General features: G+C 38.0%; 2 protein-coding genes across 3 annotated transcripts in view; both read right to left on the bottom strand.

Annotated features, from left to right (window-relative positions):
* adcy7 (adenylate cyclase 7) overlaps window positions 1–883 on the bottom strand; it is a 92,085-nt gene extending 91,202 nt beyond the window's left edge. For both annotated transcript variants that reach the window (XM_052090773.1, XM_052090782.1), the window contains exon 1: window positions 739–883. The gene's annotated coding sequence lies outside the window, so the exon portion shown is untranslated. The remainder of the gene's footprint in view (window positions 1–738) is intronic.
* Window positions 884–5,297: 4,414 nt separating this feature from the next.
* tent4b (terminal nucleotidyltransferase 4B) overlaps window positions 5,298–17,409 on the bottom strand; it is a 38,369-nt gene continuing 26,257 nt past the window's right edge. The window contains exons 5-12 of the mRNA XM_052090947.1: window positions 17,162–17,269; window positions 16,209–16,337; window positions 7,854–8,067; window positions 7,620–7,746; window positions 6,838–6,947; window positions 6,478–6,671; window positions 6,219–6,368; window positions 5,298–5,681 (exon numbers count right to left, since the gene is read on the bottom strand). Coding sequence (XP_051946907.1) covers window positions 5,541–5,681; window positions 6,219–6,368; window positions 6,478–6,671; window positions 6,838–6,947; window positions 7,620–7,746; window positions 7,854–8,067; window positions 16,209–16,337; window positions 17,162–17,269 — 1,173 coding nt within the window. The 3' untranslated portion in view covers window positions 5,298–5,540. The remainder of the gene's footprint in view (window positions 5,682–6,218; window positions 6,369–6,477; window positions 6,672–6,837; window positions 6,948–7,619; window positions 7,747–7,853; window positions 8,068–16,208; window positions 16,338–17,161; window positions 17,270–17,409) is intronic.

Raw genomic sequence — 17,409 nt, forward strand, 5'->3', positions numbered from 1 at the left:
GGCCAGTGGCTCTGTTTACTCAGGGTAACTACATATGATGAATCCTCTACTGCACTTAGATTCATGCACTCTAAAATATTCAAATATTCATTTCCTTTAGGGAGAACATTTCAGTCAGTATGCAATCCAAGCAGACATTGGATGAAAAATTGCTGTACTTTATTGGTTGTATTAGCATTTTAAAATGGTGTAGCGTGAAGTATTGGGCAATGACCAAAACTCTAATTGTACTACTAACTACCATATTTCAATTTAGATTGATTTGGATCTAGCACCAATAACTACTGTTACTTCAGTAATATGCTGTTAAATATATTTAAATGTAAACAAATACAAAACAAAGCAGGGTTAAATAAGTTTAAGTAGGTCTGAGGTTTTTCCTCAATCTCCAAACAAATGAGACAAAGACATTAGATGTTAGCAAACTCTTTAAGGATTTTTTTTTTCTCTATAAGATTAGAACACATTCATTTCAAACGTATCAATAACAGTTATATCCTTTTTCAAGTTTTATTTTTCACTGAGCTGGACTGTTGCCCTACAGAAGAAGTGACAAATGAACCCATTTCTTATTTTTCACTGTTAGGAATATGTTTCGAAAACGCATACATACTATTTACATTATAAAATGAAGAGGGAAAACAGAGAACATCTCAGAGCACTTGGTGGTTTCCCGATGAGTCCAGGTAGCTGAACTGTACAGGTATAAAATCTGCATAAGTAACAAAGTTTACTCACCAGGAAGATATTTTCGAGTGGAAAACTCTGTTCCTTGCTGCTGAAGCCCACAAGAGTGAGATCTGTGTTATCTCATCGTTAAATAAGCATTTGACGGACTAAAATCGTGCGTAACTGTCTCTCTCGCACCGGCTCGAGCTCAAACACTTTGGTTACAAAGCGAGTGCGCTCCGGAAACTGTCGCGCATAATTTCTTCTGCTCTGCGCGCGCCACCCCGCGTGCAGCCTGTGCAGGCGAGTCGAAAAAGCTACTGATGGTAATGCAGTCTTTTTGTAGTGTCTGCTCTTTGAAAATTGGTTTTATGTGCATCAAAAAAAATTATAATCTTAGATTGTTATTATTATTGTAATTATTAATTTTTGCAATAAATAACTAAATACAAATTAAGAATGTTACCGTTTACATATTATTTATTTAAAATAAGCCTACTGATTTAATATCTTGTTACTTTTTTTTATTATAATCTAAAAGCATATCAAAGTGTCTACCAAAATGGATAAACAGTTAATGAGAGATGGTAACACTTTATAATAAGGTTTCTCCTTTGTTCAAATTTGACATGAACTATGAATAAACAATACTTTTTTACAGCATTTATTATTAAGTTTTTAAATCAAAAGTTGTATGTTAATGCACAATGAACTAACAATGAACAATTTTATTTTTATTAACTATCATTAAAACAGATTAATACGTGTAATATATATATATATATATATATATATAATTTGTCTTAAATTCATATCTAATGCATTAGCTAATGTTAACGAATGTAACCTTATTGTAAAATGTTACCTGAGAGAATTACAAAGTTAAATTTCAACTTTAAAGTGTTTTATTATTGTAGAATACAGATTTTCACTCTCCAAAAGGAAATTTGAGACTTATACCCATATAAACATATTGATGTTCTAATAGTATAAGACATATACTATTACGAAGACTTATACTGCCATGAGACTCACAGAATTATAAAAATAATGATCATTCATGTATACAGTATAATATATAGATCTATACATAATAAACTTTGAAGCAATAATCATAAAATATAAAAAAAAAATTTTTATTGTAATAGTACATTTTCACATTATTAATGTCCAGACTGATACATTGTGATCAGTTGAATGCCACTTTGGTGAAAAACAGTACCAATTTCTAACCATAAGAGCAAAATCTACTACATTATTCCAAACTTTTGGCTGCCAGTGTATGTTAAGATATTAGATATCTAAAATATTGATTGTTTGTTGTTTATATTTATTTAAAAAATGAAAACACTAATTTCTGCCACACACCCGCAAGCAGTCTACAGAATAGAAGACTATAGATAACAAATGCTCACATCCTCACTGAGCTTTCATCTTTAGTTGGTGGCCTTTTAATACCAGATTTCTACATTTTATTTTTGATCTAAAATCAAACACAACATTACAAATATACAATAATTTATGTATATTTAATATAATTTAAAAGATTTGGAATAACATTTATAAACTTAGATGAGACTATTCTGCTTCTAAACATGAGATACGACTGCTCAAGCAGACAATTTTTCCATAACTACTGAAAAATTATTTATATGTGTGTATAAATACTAGATCTCATAAATAGCAAAGTAAGACTATTAGCATGACGGACAATACAGATGAGGATGAGAGAAATATCTAGGAGTCGGTCTAGGACAAACAGTCCAACATGGACAAACAATGTGCGTCATTACTTTTGTTATAAGCTGAATCCTTCCGCCTGAGGCTGATGTGTCTACAGCATTACAAAGAGCCCAATCAGACTCAAATTTAAATTGATTTAAGATTATAAACACTTTTTATCCTCGCATTTGCAAATGTGGAAGGCATTAGATGTTCTTTAGTGTGTAAAGTGTAACTGCTGATAATGCTGCTTAAAGTGGGTAACCACTTTTTCGTGGGAAAATACGTTTTTTCTGCAAAAAGTTCTATGAAGTCCTGCCAAACTCTGTGAGGTCAGGACAGAAGGATCATTACAAAATTATCCAAATCGAGAGATACAATATGTAGTCTTTCACAGAGTGCAGATGGATCTTGAACATTGTTTGTAATAACAGGTTTTTACTGATTATAAGTAACACATGTTATTTGCTTGGCTACTTGCATTCAGCTAGCTAAACTGGCAGCTATACACATATACAAAGATACACAAATTTGTCTTAAAGACAGTATAAAAATCCATAGCAACCAATCAAAAAATAAATTAATAAAAATAAACAATTAAATGTAAATATAACACATCAATGATTGATCGTTGTGCTGTAATTTTTATTGCATGGATTGAAAGTGGATACATGTGAAGTAGACTTGTCTGTATGTGGCACTGATGATTCTCAAATTGCTCATCTCTGCATCTCTCGAACTCTAATCTAATGGCATCCATCTGGTTTAAGACATACTTATTACAGGATTTTATACTTCATAATAGCATCATACACCGATCAGCCACAACACTAAAACCACCAGTTTGTGTAGGTCCCCCTGGTGCCGCCAAAACAGCGACTGATATTCTTCTCACCACAATTGTACAGTGCGGTTATCGGAGTTACCATAAACATTGTCAGTTTGAACCAGTCTGGCCATTCTCTGTTGATCTCTCTCATCAACAAGGCGTTTTGAGTCCGCAGAACTGCCGCACACTGGATGTTTTTTGTTTTTGGCACCATTCTGAGTAAACTCTAGAAATACTCATACCAGCCCATCTGGCACAAACCATCATCCATGTGATTATCTAATCAGCCAATGCAAAGCAGCAGTGCAGTGCATAAAATCAAGCAGATACGGGTCAGGAGCTTCAGTTAATATTCACATCAACCATCAGAATGGGGGAAAAATGTGATCTCAGTGATTTGGACAGTGGCTTGATTGTTGGTGCCAGATGGGCTGGTTTGAGTATTTCTGTAACTGCTGATCTTCTGGGATTTTCACACACAACAGTCTCTAGAATTTACTCAGAATGGTGCCAAAAAACAAAAAACATCCTGTGAGCAGCAGTTCTGTGGATGGAAACACCTTGTTGATGAGAGAGATCAACAGAGAATGGCCAGACTGGTTTGAACTGACAAAGTCTACAGTAACTCAGATAACTACTCTGTACAATTATGGTGAAAAGAATATCATATCAGAATGTTATTTTGAGATGTGGGTTGGCACAGTTTTGGCGGCACCAGGGTAACCTACACAATATTAGGCAGGTGGTTTTAATGTTGTGACTGATCGGTGTATAAACTATAATACAGGGGAATAACAAATATTACCTCAAAGATTATCATCTCTACTATTAAAGAAATTGAATAAAAGGAAAATAAAAAAACATAAGAATAGTGTCAAAGGGGAATAAGTGTATGATTACACCACCACCTACTGTTTATATGATGAACTGCAATAATAGAGAATAGGCTTTTTTAGTAATATGTCAACTAGCTGTGGAATGGAAAAAATAAAAAATGAAATCAAACGCACAAGAAAATGTACCCCATCTCTCTTTCAGTAGACCAGCCACAAATATTATTTTTTAAACTGCTTTCTATATCACTGTTTAAATAAAATTTCAAATTTTAGAAATAACCTTGGTCACTCAACAGTTATCAAAACAGGGTACTACATAAAAAATAAATCACAAAAAAGAAATATGACCATACATGACAAACAACAATCATTTTATGCCCCTCAGCCCTAAGACAGTACATAAAACATATCCGGCCACTATTGTTTGCATATAGAATCCACAGTCAGTTTTTTTTTTTTTTTGTCGCTGATAAAAATAAATACATTTATAAACACAAACTATTTTGTGATGGGCAGATCATTTAGAGCAGCAGACTGAAAGACACAGCTGTAATCTTTTAAACATGGTAAGGTTAATAGTGTTCTTCAAAGTACTACAATTTCCCCCCTCTTTTTGACATACAGCAAAACTCATACATCACAAATACATTACCTGCAATCCAATACACACAACAGTGTGTTTACATCGCACCTGCATGTGCAGTATACTAACAGTCTGCCTCTCTTTCAAACACATCCACTGCCCATCCACAATATTACACAAAAACAATATAACAACAGAGGCTCATGGTAAGTGTTGGCAATTGAACACAAACCTGTACTCTGAGGAGATGCATTGTTAATGTGTGTACATCTATAGCATGGCAAAAGTGGTACAATGCTATAAGTCTTATGAAAGTTTTTTCATGTTTGATCATATTTTTTTTTTTTTTTTCTTTTTTCGTACAAATATTTTTATAATCCATACATGTCAAAAAGAACCACTCTTCAAAAAAAAACAAAAAAACAAATGCATAATTTCTGTGGTACTAATTACATTTTCATGTTTTTAGACATTTTAAAATCTTTGTACTTTCGATATAACTTTTTTTTTTTAATTGGAGTCATCTGTAATGTTAGTTTTCCTCAGTGAGGCAAAAGTTCAGGGCTTCGGGTATTGCTCAAGTTAAATTGTCTCTCCTACATTCTCTGGTCCTCCACATCACCAGGGGGAACCCTTCAGCACAGCAGTGCAGCCCCCCCCCCCCATGAGCAGTGAGCAGAAGCTGTGCAGAAGCCAGGAGTACAGGCCTAAACTCTGCCACATGTGGTCTACACCCCATTTGAATTATTTTTTTGATTTGTTTGTTTTGTTTTGTTCTTTTCCAGCTACAGTCACACACTTCCCTTGAACAATGGGGACCGGAGAGATAAATGATGCCATCAGCACCCATCTGTGGTCAAAGATGGTAAGAGCAGGTGTGAGAATGCAAGAACAGCTTCCCCTATCTACACTGGTCCTGGTGCGCTACCTCACGCTGAGGTTTCCTCTTTATATGGGCTTTGTGATGAGGCTTGCTGTTTTGCTGGATCTTGTTGGGGTTGTTCTGTGGTGCTTGAGTACTTTTCTTTGCACGTTGTCGACTCTAAATAAAACGGAAAATAACAACATGAAATTCAGATATTTAAAGGGATAGTTTATCCAAAAATGAAAATTTATAATTTCTTCACCCTCATGCCATTCCAGATGTGTGACTTACTTTCATCTGCTGAACACAAAGATTTTTAGAAAAACATATCAGCTCTGTAGATCCATACATGCAAATGTTGGTCTGTTTTTTACCAACACCTATTATATATTGCTTCTGAAAGTATGGATTTAACTACTGGAGTCTTATGGATTACTTTTATGCAGACCTTGTGTTTCTTGCAGCTTCAAAGTTTTGGTCACCATTCACTTGCATTGTATGGACCTACAGATCTGAAATATTCTTCTAAAAAAATTTGTGTTCTGCAGAAGAAAGTCATACACATCTGAGATGGTATTTAGAGTAAATTATGAGAACTTTTTTTTTTTTTGATGAACTATCCCTTTGTCTACAATGAAACTTATACTCTTATAAACAAAAAACATTACAACTCTCTCATAAATGTAATGATATGAATTTCCAATAATTCCCTACCTTACTGCCCTTATTAGTTGGGATGGGCATTGTCGGTGAATGATTCTGTGATCTGTGATTGGACAGATTCCTCTCAGTATTCTCATTGTAAGAGCTGGAGCTCCGCCCACCCATCGCTTTCACCGTCTTATAGGGTGTTCCATCAGAGTCCTGCAGAAAGCAATTCATGACAAATGACATTTATTAGAGTCAGTCCAAAAAAATCTGGTTCAAATTGACACATTACATGTGTCTGCATGAGTATAGATTGCCCACTTACTGCATCACTTGAACTAGAAGTCATTGAGGATTGGGATGATGATGGTGATGAAGGTGAAGATGGGGGAGGAGAGGAGGAGTTAGATGACACTTTGCTCCGGGGAACTGGAGGAAGCATCATAACTTCTTCTGAAAGGTTATTATTACACTCATCAAGTTCCTTAGGCTCAAGTGATTTGAGTGTAACATCATTTCCTATGCAGGAAAAAAAATGATATTCAGTTTTTCAGACACTGATAGCAGAGAGATTTTTAAAAGAGAACTGAGAATGTATCCCTGATCAACTTATTTAACCTCTAAGGGGAAGATTTTTAAATGTTTAAAATGAGCTCAGGAATCAAAGTTATTGTCTTTGTCGTACCATTACAGTAGAGGACAGGCTCACTGTTGCTCTGCTGACCCCAGTGTTCACTGATCCAGTCACGGTACTCTGCCACTTCCTGAGTGACACGTATTATTCTACCTAGAATGCTGTGGAAGAAAATAAATAAAAACAAAATTACATTTTTGGGGGCAAAAACTGGTGTTTGCACCTGCAAAACTTGCCAGCATAATACTGATGTGTTGCGGTTGCTACAGGGTTTTGAGTGTTTTAACATTGCTGAGTTGTTGGTAAAGTGCTCTGGGTGGTTGCTAGATGCTTGCTTACTGGCTCATGTCAAAGGAGCCCATTCCCAGGTCTCCATGATATTCTGATAGCTTAGAGAAGTAATAGCAAACTCCTCCTTAACAAGCCACAAGGTCCTTAAGCCTCCTTAACAAGGTCATTAATTTCTATAGCACAAACACATTACTAGTGTTATGCAAAGATTAATTTTCAATTGTGAGTAAGATTCAATGTAATTTTATTTATATATAATAACTTTTTATTATATCAAAGTATGAGCAGTTGTAACAGTGATGCTTAGTAAACACCACTAGTTGGACAAGTCATAAATCCTAAGTAGACCCTGATTTTAAATCTCAGATGCATTTAAGTTAACAATTATAACAGTTAATAACAACAACAACGTCTACAAAAGCATTCAGATCAACTACACCTACTAAGAAATTGAAGCACACACACATATACACTTATACATATACATACACTCTCTCTCTCTCACACAACAAGTCTGTATCTTTTATGTTTCTTTGTCTCACCTCTCCGACTTGTTGTTAGGATAGTACTTGGTGATAGGGGATACAGCATGACTTAAGACAACGTAAGCATAATCAAAAGCGTCTTTCACCTGCATCGCCCCATACGAACTTCGCCCGACATCGTTTTCTGTGGCACACAGACACACACAAAAAGACAGATTGTCTCCACCATTTAACTGTTTTAAAAGTATTTGTGTGCATGCATTCTAAACGTCAATATGTTTGTGTATGTACCTGGCTGCACAGGATCCTCAATGTAAAGCATAGAGGGTCTGTACCCATCTAGCATGCCTTTATGCACTTCATCTTTGGCCACATATGAGCCACCATCTTTGATCCTGATCCCCGTCTTCAGGTAGTTAAAATGCCGACCATACAGCTCAAAAAACTCAATCAGCAGCACACCCAGATTTGAGTTTGGACTACATACATCCTCTCGGTAGTGCATCTAAAAAATAAAGTAGTTACAAATTTTATGAAAATGTAATTGTGACCAAGAGATAAATTATAATCATGAAATAGTGGTTTTGCTGAGGCACATATTATCGATAATAGATGAAGCAAGATGAAGCGTTACATCTTCCTTATTCCACGGTGTTGAGTATGTATTTCTATTCATTCATATGTGAAATATGTATGTTAGGGTTGTGCCGATAGACGATGATCTTGGGGATAGACGATGGTCAGAGTGATAGCCAATAGCTGATGCCTTTGACAATGTCAAGACGATATTTGGCTTGTTTTCTTATTGATGTATTAAATTATTAATAATAATAATAATTATTATTATTATTAGGCTATTATTATTATCAAATAATACAAATAATTTGCACAGACACGTGCTTGAAAAAACACATTTTATTATATTACTAAGAACAGATGACAGAAAAGCCATCTATGCGCATCTATGACATACTGTTTGTATGGATGCGTGCAGTCTCGTGGAACACATGCATGTAAAAGGATGTCTTTTTTTGCAAGAACAGTATCGTCTATGAGTGCTGCAAATGACCTCAGACATCTCAGCTCTGGAGGTGCTTTGTGTTCAGTTCGCTTTATTCCACAGAGCAGTTAATTGTAACTATAACTCTGCAGCCTATACATCTGTGTTTAAAACATAAAATAATACAAAAACACGTTCCCCTGGAGTCACGTGATGCCATGCGAAGAGCAGAAGTGTAAACTGCAAGCTCTGCACACTTTGCTAGCTTATAATTATTATGTCATAAACCGGTGAGATTCAATACACCCTTCTACATATTTGTTCTTTGAAGTCAACATGGTAAAGAATTCAAAATGGAGATATCGGTTATCGGATATCTCTGGAGATATTAAAAGCTGATACCTCAGACAGGCCCGCAGACCAAGGACTCGGTTTGGATGGTGCGGTGGGAGAAATTCAACGGCAACTGGCGAGCATGTCTGTGATGCTGACGAAAGTTGTTGCTGACTTAGAGGATCTTGCTGTAATAAGTCAATCGATTACTGCAATGGAAACTAAATTATCTGAGTTGGTTACAAGAATCGGACACGTCAAGAGACTGATTGATTATCTGGAGTCATTGGAGAGGGAATTGGTTGCTTACCCGCTAGCGACCAAGATAGACTTGGAAAGCATTTGGGAGAAGTTGGAGGATTTGGAGAATCGTAATAGGCGAAACAACGTCTGAACTTTTGGAATTACTGAGCATGAAGAAGGTAGAGGTATGTTGAAATCCCATGTCTGCTCGACATAACAGGCCATAAGCTGGAAATCGAGCAAACTCACAGAGTCTTGACCCGGAGATTGGCTGAGGGAGACAGTCTTATGGATCAATTCTGGCCAAATATCTGAGATCATCTGATAAAGATCTCGTTGCATGAGGCGAGGAGCTTCTTGGAAGTATCTCATCATTTTCTTGTTCCCAATTTGGCAAATTTGACAAGAGAGAAACGTGATAGATTCAAGGAATGCAAGAAAGTCTTACATCAATGGAAGATTGCTTTTGCTCTGATCTTTCCGGACAAATTCAAAATAGATCCTAAGGATGGCCGCAAAATATGTTTTTTGTAGGAAGTCATGGTGTGTTTCTCACGTGCCTCCAAATGGGCTTGTTTCGCTGAACATACACTTGCATGTCCGAGGAAGCTGGGTGCCATTTTTGTTTCTTTTTGTGCTGGTTCCGACTGGAGGCTGGATTTTGTATTGTGGAATAACACGGGACAGTTGTTGATGAATCTGCTTGTTCTTTGTGCTTATGCCTCCAATTGGATGGAGTTTGTTTCGTGGAGTATTTTTTGCAGGACATTGGAATGATTAGATAATCTCCTGCACTCAGGAAATAGCCGGTTCACTGAACATTCGTTTGAACATTCCTTGAATGTCCGAGGAATCTGAACAGCTTTATATTGTGTGTGTGTGTGTGCTGGTCGCGCTAGAGGCTGGAATTTGTTTTGAGGAGGAACACACCTTCGAGACAGTTTTGTGAATGAATCTACACGTTGTTTGTGTTTATTCTGCCTATTGGCTGGAGTTTGTTTTATAGATTATTTTCTATTAGATAATTCTGTCTCACAAAATTTGTACAAAAGCACCAGACTTGAGCAATCCGACTGACAACACTGATGCTTTACAGGATATGTAAAAATATTGGTCTTACAGATATTTGGAGACTTTTGAACCCATCTGGTAGGGACTCTAAATTTTTTCCATCAGTCCATAAGATTTATTCTAGAATGGATTTTTTATTTTTATATCCAAGTCCCTCATTTATTCTGTCATCGATTGCTCAATTGGAAACATCTTAGTCTCGGATCACGCCCTGGTGAGTTTAGAGGTGTTGCCACATATGGAGAATCCTGATTTCCAACAAATGATAAAGGCTGAAATCAATGATTTTATGGAGACCAACTGGTCCACAGTATCCTCTGTGGGCATGGCTTGGGAGGCACTTAAGGCAGTTCTTAGGGGTCAGATCACACAGTATGCCTCATTCATCAAAAAATCCAAAGCACGAGATCTCGTGGAGTTGGAAGAGAATATTAAAAGTACAGAGACAGAACTGGCGCCGAATGTCATCTGATGGCCTCAGAGAATTGACCCTCATTGAAATACAGATATAATACTATTTTGTCACGGAGGGTGAAGTTTTGGTTATTTAGGGCAAGACAGTCTTTTTTATATTTTGAGTTGGGGGACAAAGCAGGGAAGCTTTTGGCCAGATATATAAAGCAGAGAGTATTTTTCTACCATTCCCTCAGTGAAATCTGCTGGTGGTGAAAATTTTACCTCGGCCATTGATATTATTGCTTTTAAAGAATTCTTGATCTTTATAGTTACACGTCTTCGTCTACAGATGAAGATATTAGAAACTTTGTGGAACCATTAGATCTCCCTAAACTGATGACTGAGCAAACAATTCTGAGATAAACTTGGAGGAGCTTGACGAGGTAATTAAGGCCTTGCCAATAGACAAGGCTCCAGTTCCAGATGGCTTTGCCACTGAATTATTTAGATCTTATGCTACAGAACTGGCTCCACTTTGTTAGAAGTTTATACAGAATCACTAACAAATGGAAAGCTTCTGCCAACCATGACAAGCCCAGATCAATCTGTTTCTTAAAAAGGACAAAGATCCAAGAGAAATGTAATAACAACAGTCACAATTTCTCTGATTCAGATAAACGTTAAAATTGTCAAAACATTTTGGCTAACTGATTAAGTTATGACATCTTATATACAAACAGATCAGGCGGGGTTCATTCGGGTCCATAGCTCTTCTGATAACATTAGGTTTTCATCAATATAATGTGGTTAGTTGCGAATGATTAGATTCCAGTCGCTGCCATCTCACTTGATGCTGAAAAGGTGCTTGATATGGTAGAATGGGATTATCTTGGAAATGTATAGGTTAGGGAATACTTTTATTGGATGGATTAAGTTACTTAATAGACACCCGGTAGTGGCAGTACACGCAAATGGATTAATTTCAGATTATTTTAACATTGGCAGGGTTGCCCTCTTTCCCCATTATTGTTCTGCCTTTCCCTGTACTCATTAGCAGCAGCGATAAGATGGGAAGATGTGGAGCATAAGCATTTGCTTTATGCAGACGATATTTAATTATTTGTCTCAAACCCCACTAGATTTTTGCCTTGCCTTCACAGAATTATTAATACCTTTTAAGTTCTTTTAAGTTCTCAGGATACAGAGTCAGTTGGTCTAAATCCGAAGCTTTGGCACAGACAGCGTACTACCCAGTAACGGCTTTACTGCCGGGCATCTTCCAGTGGCCAAAACAGGGTATCAAGTATTTGGGCATTTTATTCCCTGAAAATTTGTCTGTTTTAGTTAGTTAATTTTGATCCCCTAATTAAAAGTTTTTCGAGCAATGTGGAGAGATGGGCATCATTTAATGTATCTATGATTGGGAAGGTTACTGTTATTAAAATTAATTGTATTCCAAAAATGAACTACCTGCTACAATCTCTCCCTGTAGATGTCCCCCCTATCTTCAAGCAATATGAGAACATAGTGAAGTACTTCATTTGGAATGGTAAGTGTCCCATACTACATTTCAACAAGTTACATAGGCCGATTGACAAAGTTGGGCTAGGCCTACCCAAGATTTTGTTTTATTATTATGCATTTGGTCTCAGACATTTGGCTTATTGGATGCTTCCACCTGAGAGAGCCCCTCCCTGATGTTCTTGCCCCTATCTCACCACTGCAAAGCCTTTCTATCAAACTAATCTGAGAAGTTACACCCTGTTATTTCGCATTTGCACTCGGTATGGACAAAAGTGTCCAGAGTGTTTAACTCAGACATTTATTTAAATGTAGCCTCAAGTATATGGCAAAACCAAAATGATGTATTAATAAGTCCCCTTTCTGCTGGTCAGAGTGGATTGTGAAGGAGGTTAATATTCTGAACATTTTGTTCAACATTTTGGATCCCCAGATCTCAGTTTAATAGGCATTTACAACAGCGCCACCTACTGTGTACTATTTTTGGGAGTAGCACACAACCCTAAAGCAGCAGATACACTGGGAGTTGTGATTACTGCTTTGGAAAAGGTCATGAACATCAGTGTATTACTCACTTATAATTCCGAGTCTGGGGGACGGTGCTTTGACTTCAATCAAGAGATTATGGGAGAAAGATTTCTACTTGGTACTGGAGGAGGGAGTGTGGGCTAGGATTCTTAAAAACATCAAGTCTGCATCTAGAGATGCAAGGGTGCATCTTATGCATTTCAAGATTTTACATCAATTTTATTGGACCCCCTCTAGATTGTATAGGCTTGGTCTTAAAGATACAAACACCTGCTGGCGATGCCAATCAGAGGATGGAGCCCAAGTTTTTTGGTGATGTATTGAGATCCAGAAATTTGGTTGAAGATTCAGAATTTTTTGTGTGACGTGGTGGGCACTCGGGTTTCGTTTAGCCCCAGAATTTGTGTTTTGGGCGATCATCGATGTGGGGAATAGTCACCTAGAGAATTGGGTTCTGACTTGTGTGTTGATCGCCAGGCAGATTATTTTGAGGGTTTGGAGGTCAGCTGGTGCACCCCCATTTCCGGAGTGGTGCACAGAGATGGAAAGGGTGGCGGCTTTTGAAAAGTTGTCATTGGGAAATGGGGCAATTATTTAGTTTTTGGAGGGATATAGAGATATATATATTTGTTTGTTTGCTTGTTTCTTTCTTATATTTGTGCAAGTAATTTTCCACTTGCATGTTTAGATGGATACTTGCCAGGTGGTAAATGGAAAAGTGGTTAGATAATTTTATATACCGTAATTTCCGGACTATTGAGCGCACCTGAATATAAGCCGCACCCACTGATTTTTAAATAAAATATTATTTTGAACATAAATAAACCGCACCAGTCTATAAGCCGCAGGTACCTACCGGTACATTGAAACAAATGAACTTTACTCAGGCTTTAACGAAACATGGTGTGGCAGCGGGGGCGTGGTCAAGCGCCCGTCCGGGAGAGAAAAGCGGTAAGGGCGCTTACACCTGAGCTAAATTATGTCTAACACCGGTGTCTAATTTCAGTAAGCATGGGGAGAGCGGCATAAAAAGGCAGCAGCCACAGAGCTGAGAAAGTGACACACGTCAGTCTAGTGTTGGCGCATAGAAGAATTGAGAAACTTTATAAAATTGATTGTAAACATTGCTGTGGCCATTAAAAGCCTTACCTGGAACGTCAAGTGCCCTGCTGAAAACTGTCACACTGGTGCCCGTGTGACAGTTTTCCCAAGAAGGACACGTGAAGCAGGGCACTTGAAATTAGACACCGGTGTTAGACATAATTTAAGCGCAGGTGTAAGCCCTTACAGCTTTTCTCTCCCGGACGGGCGCTTGACCACGCCCCCGCTGCCACACACGGCTTGTAATAAAACATTTGCAGTAAACAGTAGCCTACCAAGTCATTGGTCACTATCTTCCTCGTCCTGTGCACTGAAACCACTGAAGTCATCTCCTTCGGTGTCGGAGTATAGCCTCAGATTTAGTTGTCTTTTTGCACTGAGTCAATTCCTCACACTGCTGTTTCCAGCGTCTTATCATCGACTCATTAAGACCAAGCTCCTGTGCAGCAGCCAGATCAATCGCCTTCAACTTGAAAGCAGCATCATACGGCGTTTCTCCATGTCTTTGCCATGGTGAGGGTGACAAAATTACTACCGTAATCAGAATGATGGGAAGTTTGAGCCTTCGATTTAATCTAAACAGTAAACAAAAAAGCTGTTTTGACCTTAACCCGTTCGGCAATTTCATTGGTCTAATGAAAGCTTCACGCCAAAAAACTGAGCACGTCACAGAATGTTTTTTTTTTATTTTGTTATAAAATTTGAAAGCGGGAAAAATCCATATATTAGCCGCATCATTGTATAAGCAGCGAGGTTCAAAGCGTGGGAAAAAAGTTGCGGCTTATAGTCCGGAAATTACGGTATATATATATATATAATAATAATAATAACATTTTCAATGCAACATCACTAAAGCAAGAATATTAACCAATCCCTCAGCCTGGGGGTTGCTGATGTAATTGGAGATAGATAGATATATATATAAATATAAATATAAATATATATATTTATTTATTTATTTTGTGAAGGAGGGAACAAAACAAATTTATTCACACACATGTATTTTTCTGGACAACGAAATATGTGACTGGTAGAAAATGCATGAATTAAGTAGGTTAGTTTCTAAAGAGAGGTCCTTCACAACTGTTGTTGTAAAAAGTCATCATTCAAAATGAACAGCACACATTTTAATTGCACTTAATTTTTTCCAGTTTAATTTGAATTTCTATTTAAAATAAATAAAAAATAAAAGTTCAAAGTTTGAAATCAAGGTGTCTTGCTTTATTGTGCAGGCTTAATTTTTTATAAATTTTTTTATCCCTCTCCAATTTGGAATGCCAAATTCCCAAAGTCCTCATGGTGGCGTAGTGACTCAATCCGGGTGGCCAATCTCAGTTGCCTCCGCATCTGAGACCGTCGACCGCATCTCATCGCGAGGCTTGTTATGCGCGTTACCGCAGAGACGTAGCACATGTGGAGGCCCCACGCTATTCTTCGCGGCATCCACGCACAACTCACTACACGCCCCACCGAGAGTGATAACCAAACATTATAGCGACCATGCGGAGGTAACCCCATGTGACTCTACCCTCCCAAGCAACTGGGCCAATTTGTTTGGTTGCTTAGGACACCTGGCGGGAGCACTCAGCACATCGTGGTTTCAAATTCGCAACTCCAGGGGTGGTAGTCAGTGTCAATACTCACTGAGCTACCCAGGTCCCCTATTTTGTAGGCTTAACACTAAACCTGCTTAATTAAAATTACCCCATAGTACCACCAAGCATCCAACCAGCGATACAGTTGGTTTGATTGTGAACACCGCCCCCCGATAGGATGATCTGACTATGGAGAAGATCGCCCAACCCTAATGTATGTGTTTGCAGAGTGTACACTCACAGAGCACTTTATTAGGAACACCTGTACACCTACTTATTGATGTGATTATCTAATCAGCCAATCGTGTGGCATCAATGCAATGCATAAAATCATGCAGATAAGGGACAAGAGCTTCAGTTAATGTTCACATCAACCATCAGAATGGGGAGAGAATGTGATCTCAGTGATTTGGACCGTGGCATGATTGTTGGTGCCAGATGGGCTTGCTTGAGTATTTCTGTAACTGCTGATCTCCTGGGATTTACACGCACAACAGTCTCTAGGAGTTTACTCAGAATGGGGCCAAATACAATAAAATATTCAATGAGCAGCAGTTCTGCGGACGGAAAATCCTTGATGATAAGAGAGGTCAACAGAGAATGGACAGACTGGTTCGAGCTGACAGAAAGGCTACAATAACTCAGATAACCACTCTGTACAATTGTAGTGAGCAGAATAGCATCAATAGCAGGACAACAAGTCGAACCTTGAGGCAGACGGGCAACAACAGCAGATGAAAATGTCGGGCACTTTATTAGGACCATAGTTTTATTCATAAAGTGCTCAGTGAGTGTATGTTATTAAGATGCTTGTAAGTGTATGTGTGTATATGTGAGTGAATGTGTTGAAGTCGTTACCTGTAAGAAGCTGACAGCCATGAGGAATAAACTGTATGATCCAATTCCTCCGGTGAAAACTTCATTCAGCTCTCTCTGCAGTAAAAACTGTTTCAAAACCAGCACCAGATACGGTAACACGGGGAATCGCTGAAACACACATACAAATTCAAACAAGTAAAAACATGAATCTTCGAGGAGGGTATTTCATGGCCCCTGGTGAAGTTCTAATATATTTGCTTCACATGACCGTTTCTAAAACCTAAACAGCTTAATTCAAAATCAGCATTTCTGTTTCACTTTTATGGTGCTTTTACTCTGGTAGTTTAGTCTGAAACAGAGCACAGTTCACATGGAAAATGGTTAATATGAAAGCAGTTTTGTGGGCCGTGGTACCGAACCAAAGACTACCTTGCAATGGAACTGTGGCACGGTTTGCATGAAAAAGCAAGCTGTACTCGAGCTTGCACTTGTTCTGGAAGTAAATAAATGTAATAACTTGTGCATTTTCATGACAATGTGCAGCATGAGTGGCAGGGGAACATAAGCAGTGCTGCAAATACTGCCTGCAACCAGCTGTCTCAAAAAAACAAAAGTTTGCAAGAATTAAATAAAATCGCCTTCTCCTGGACATGGATATCTGCTGAATTATGGCACGCGAAGCACAGATGTGCAAGTGTCATTCACTCTGGTGTCTAATGACACCAAACGAATTTTAAAAAAAAAAAAAAAAACACCACACACCGGCAGCCGACGTTGTTTTTTCCATCATGTGCACATTTATGATGATGCAAGTTGATGATGGAAAAGCACCAGGTTTCCAACACTGACCAACACTGTGGAGGGGTGCTGGGTACAATCATACTTGGATTTGGACCACAGAAAATGTGCCCATTATGAAAACCACGTTAATTAAGATTGAAAAACTCTTTTAGTGTGTAACCCATTTAAGTAGTCACCTTGATTGTACTCACCTGTTTGAATTCTTTGATGAGGTTTGCAGCATTCACACCACTACGTACATTAAAGCTAATGTCCACTTTGACCTCTGTGTGCAAGTCTGTCAGCTTGATAATAGGGACCTACACACACACACACACACACACACACACACACACACACACACACACACACACACACACACACACACACACACACACAGACACAGACATAGCATTAATAAGGACAAGCAGAGGTGTCTGAAAATATATAAAAGCCCCAA

The sequence above is a fragment of the Xyrauchen texanus genome, chromosome 2 (assembly GCF_025860055.1).
Source record: "Xyrauchen texanus isolate HMW12.3.18 chromosome 2, RBS_HiC_50CHRs, whole genome shotgun sequence".
Classification (NCBI taxonomy): Eukaryota; Metazoa; Chordata; class Actinopteri; order Cypriniformes; family Catostomidae; genus Xyrauchen; species Xyrauchen texanus.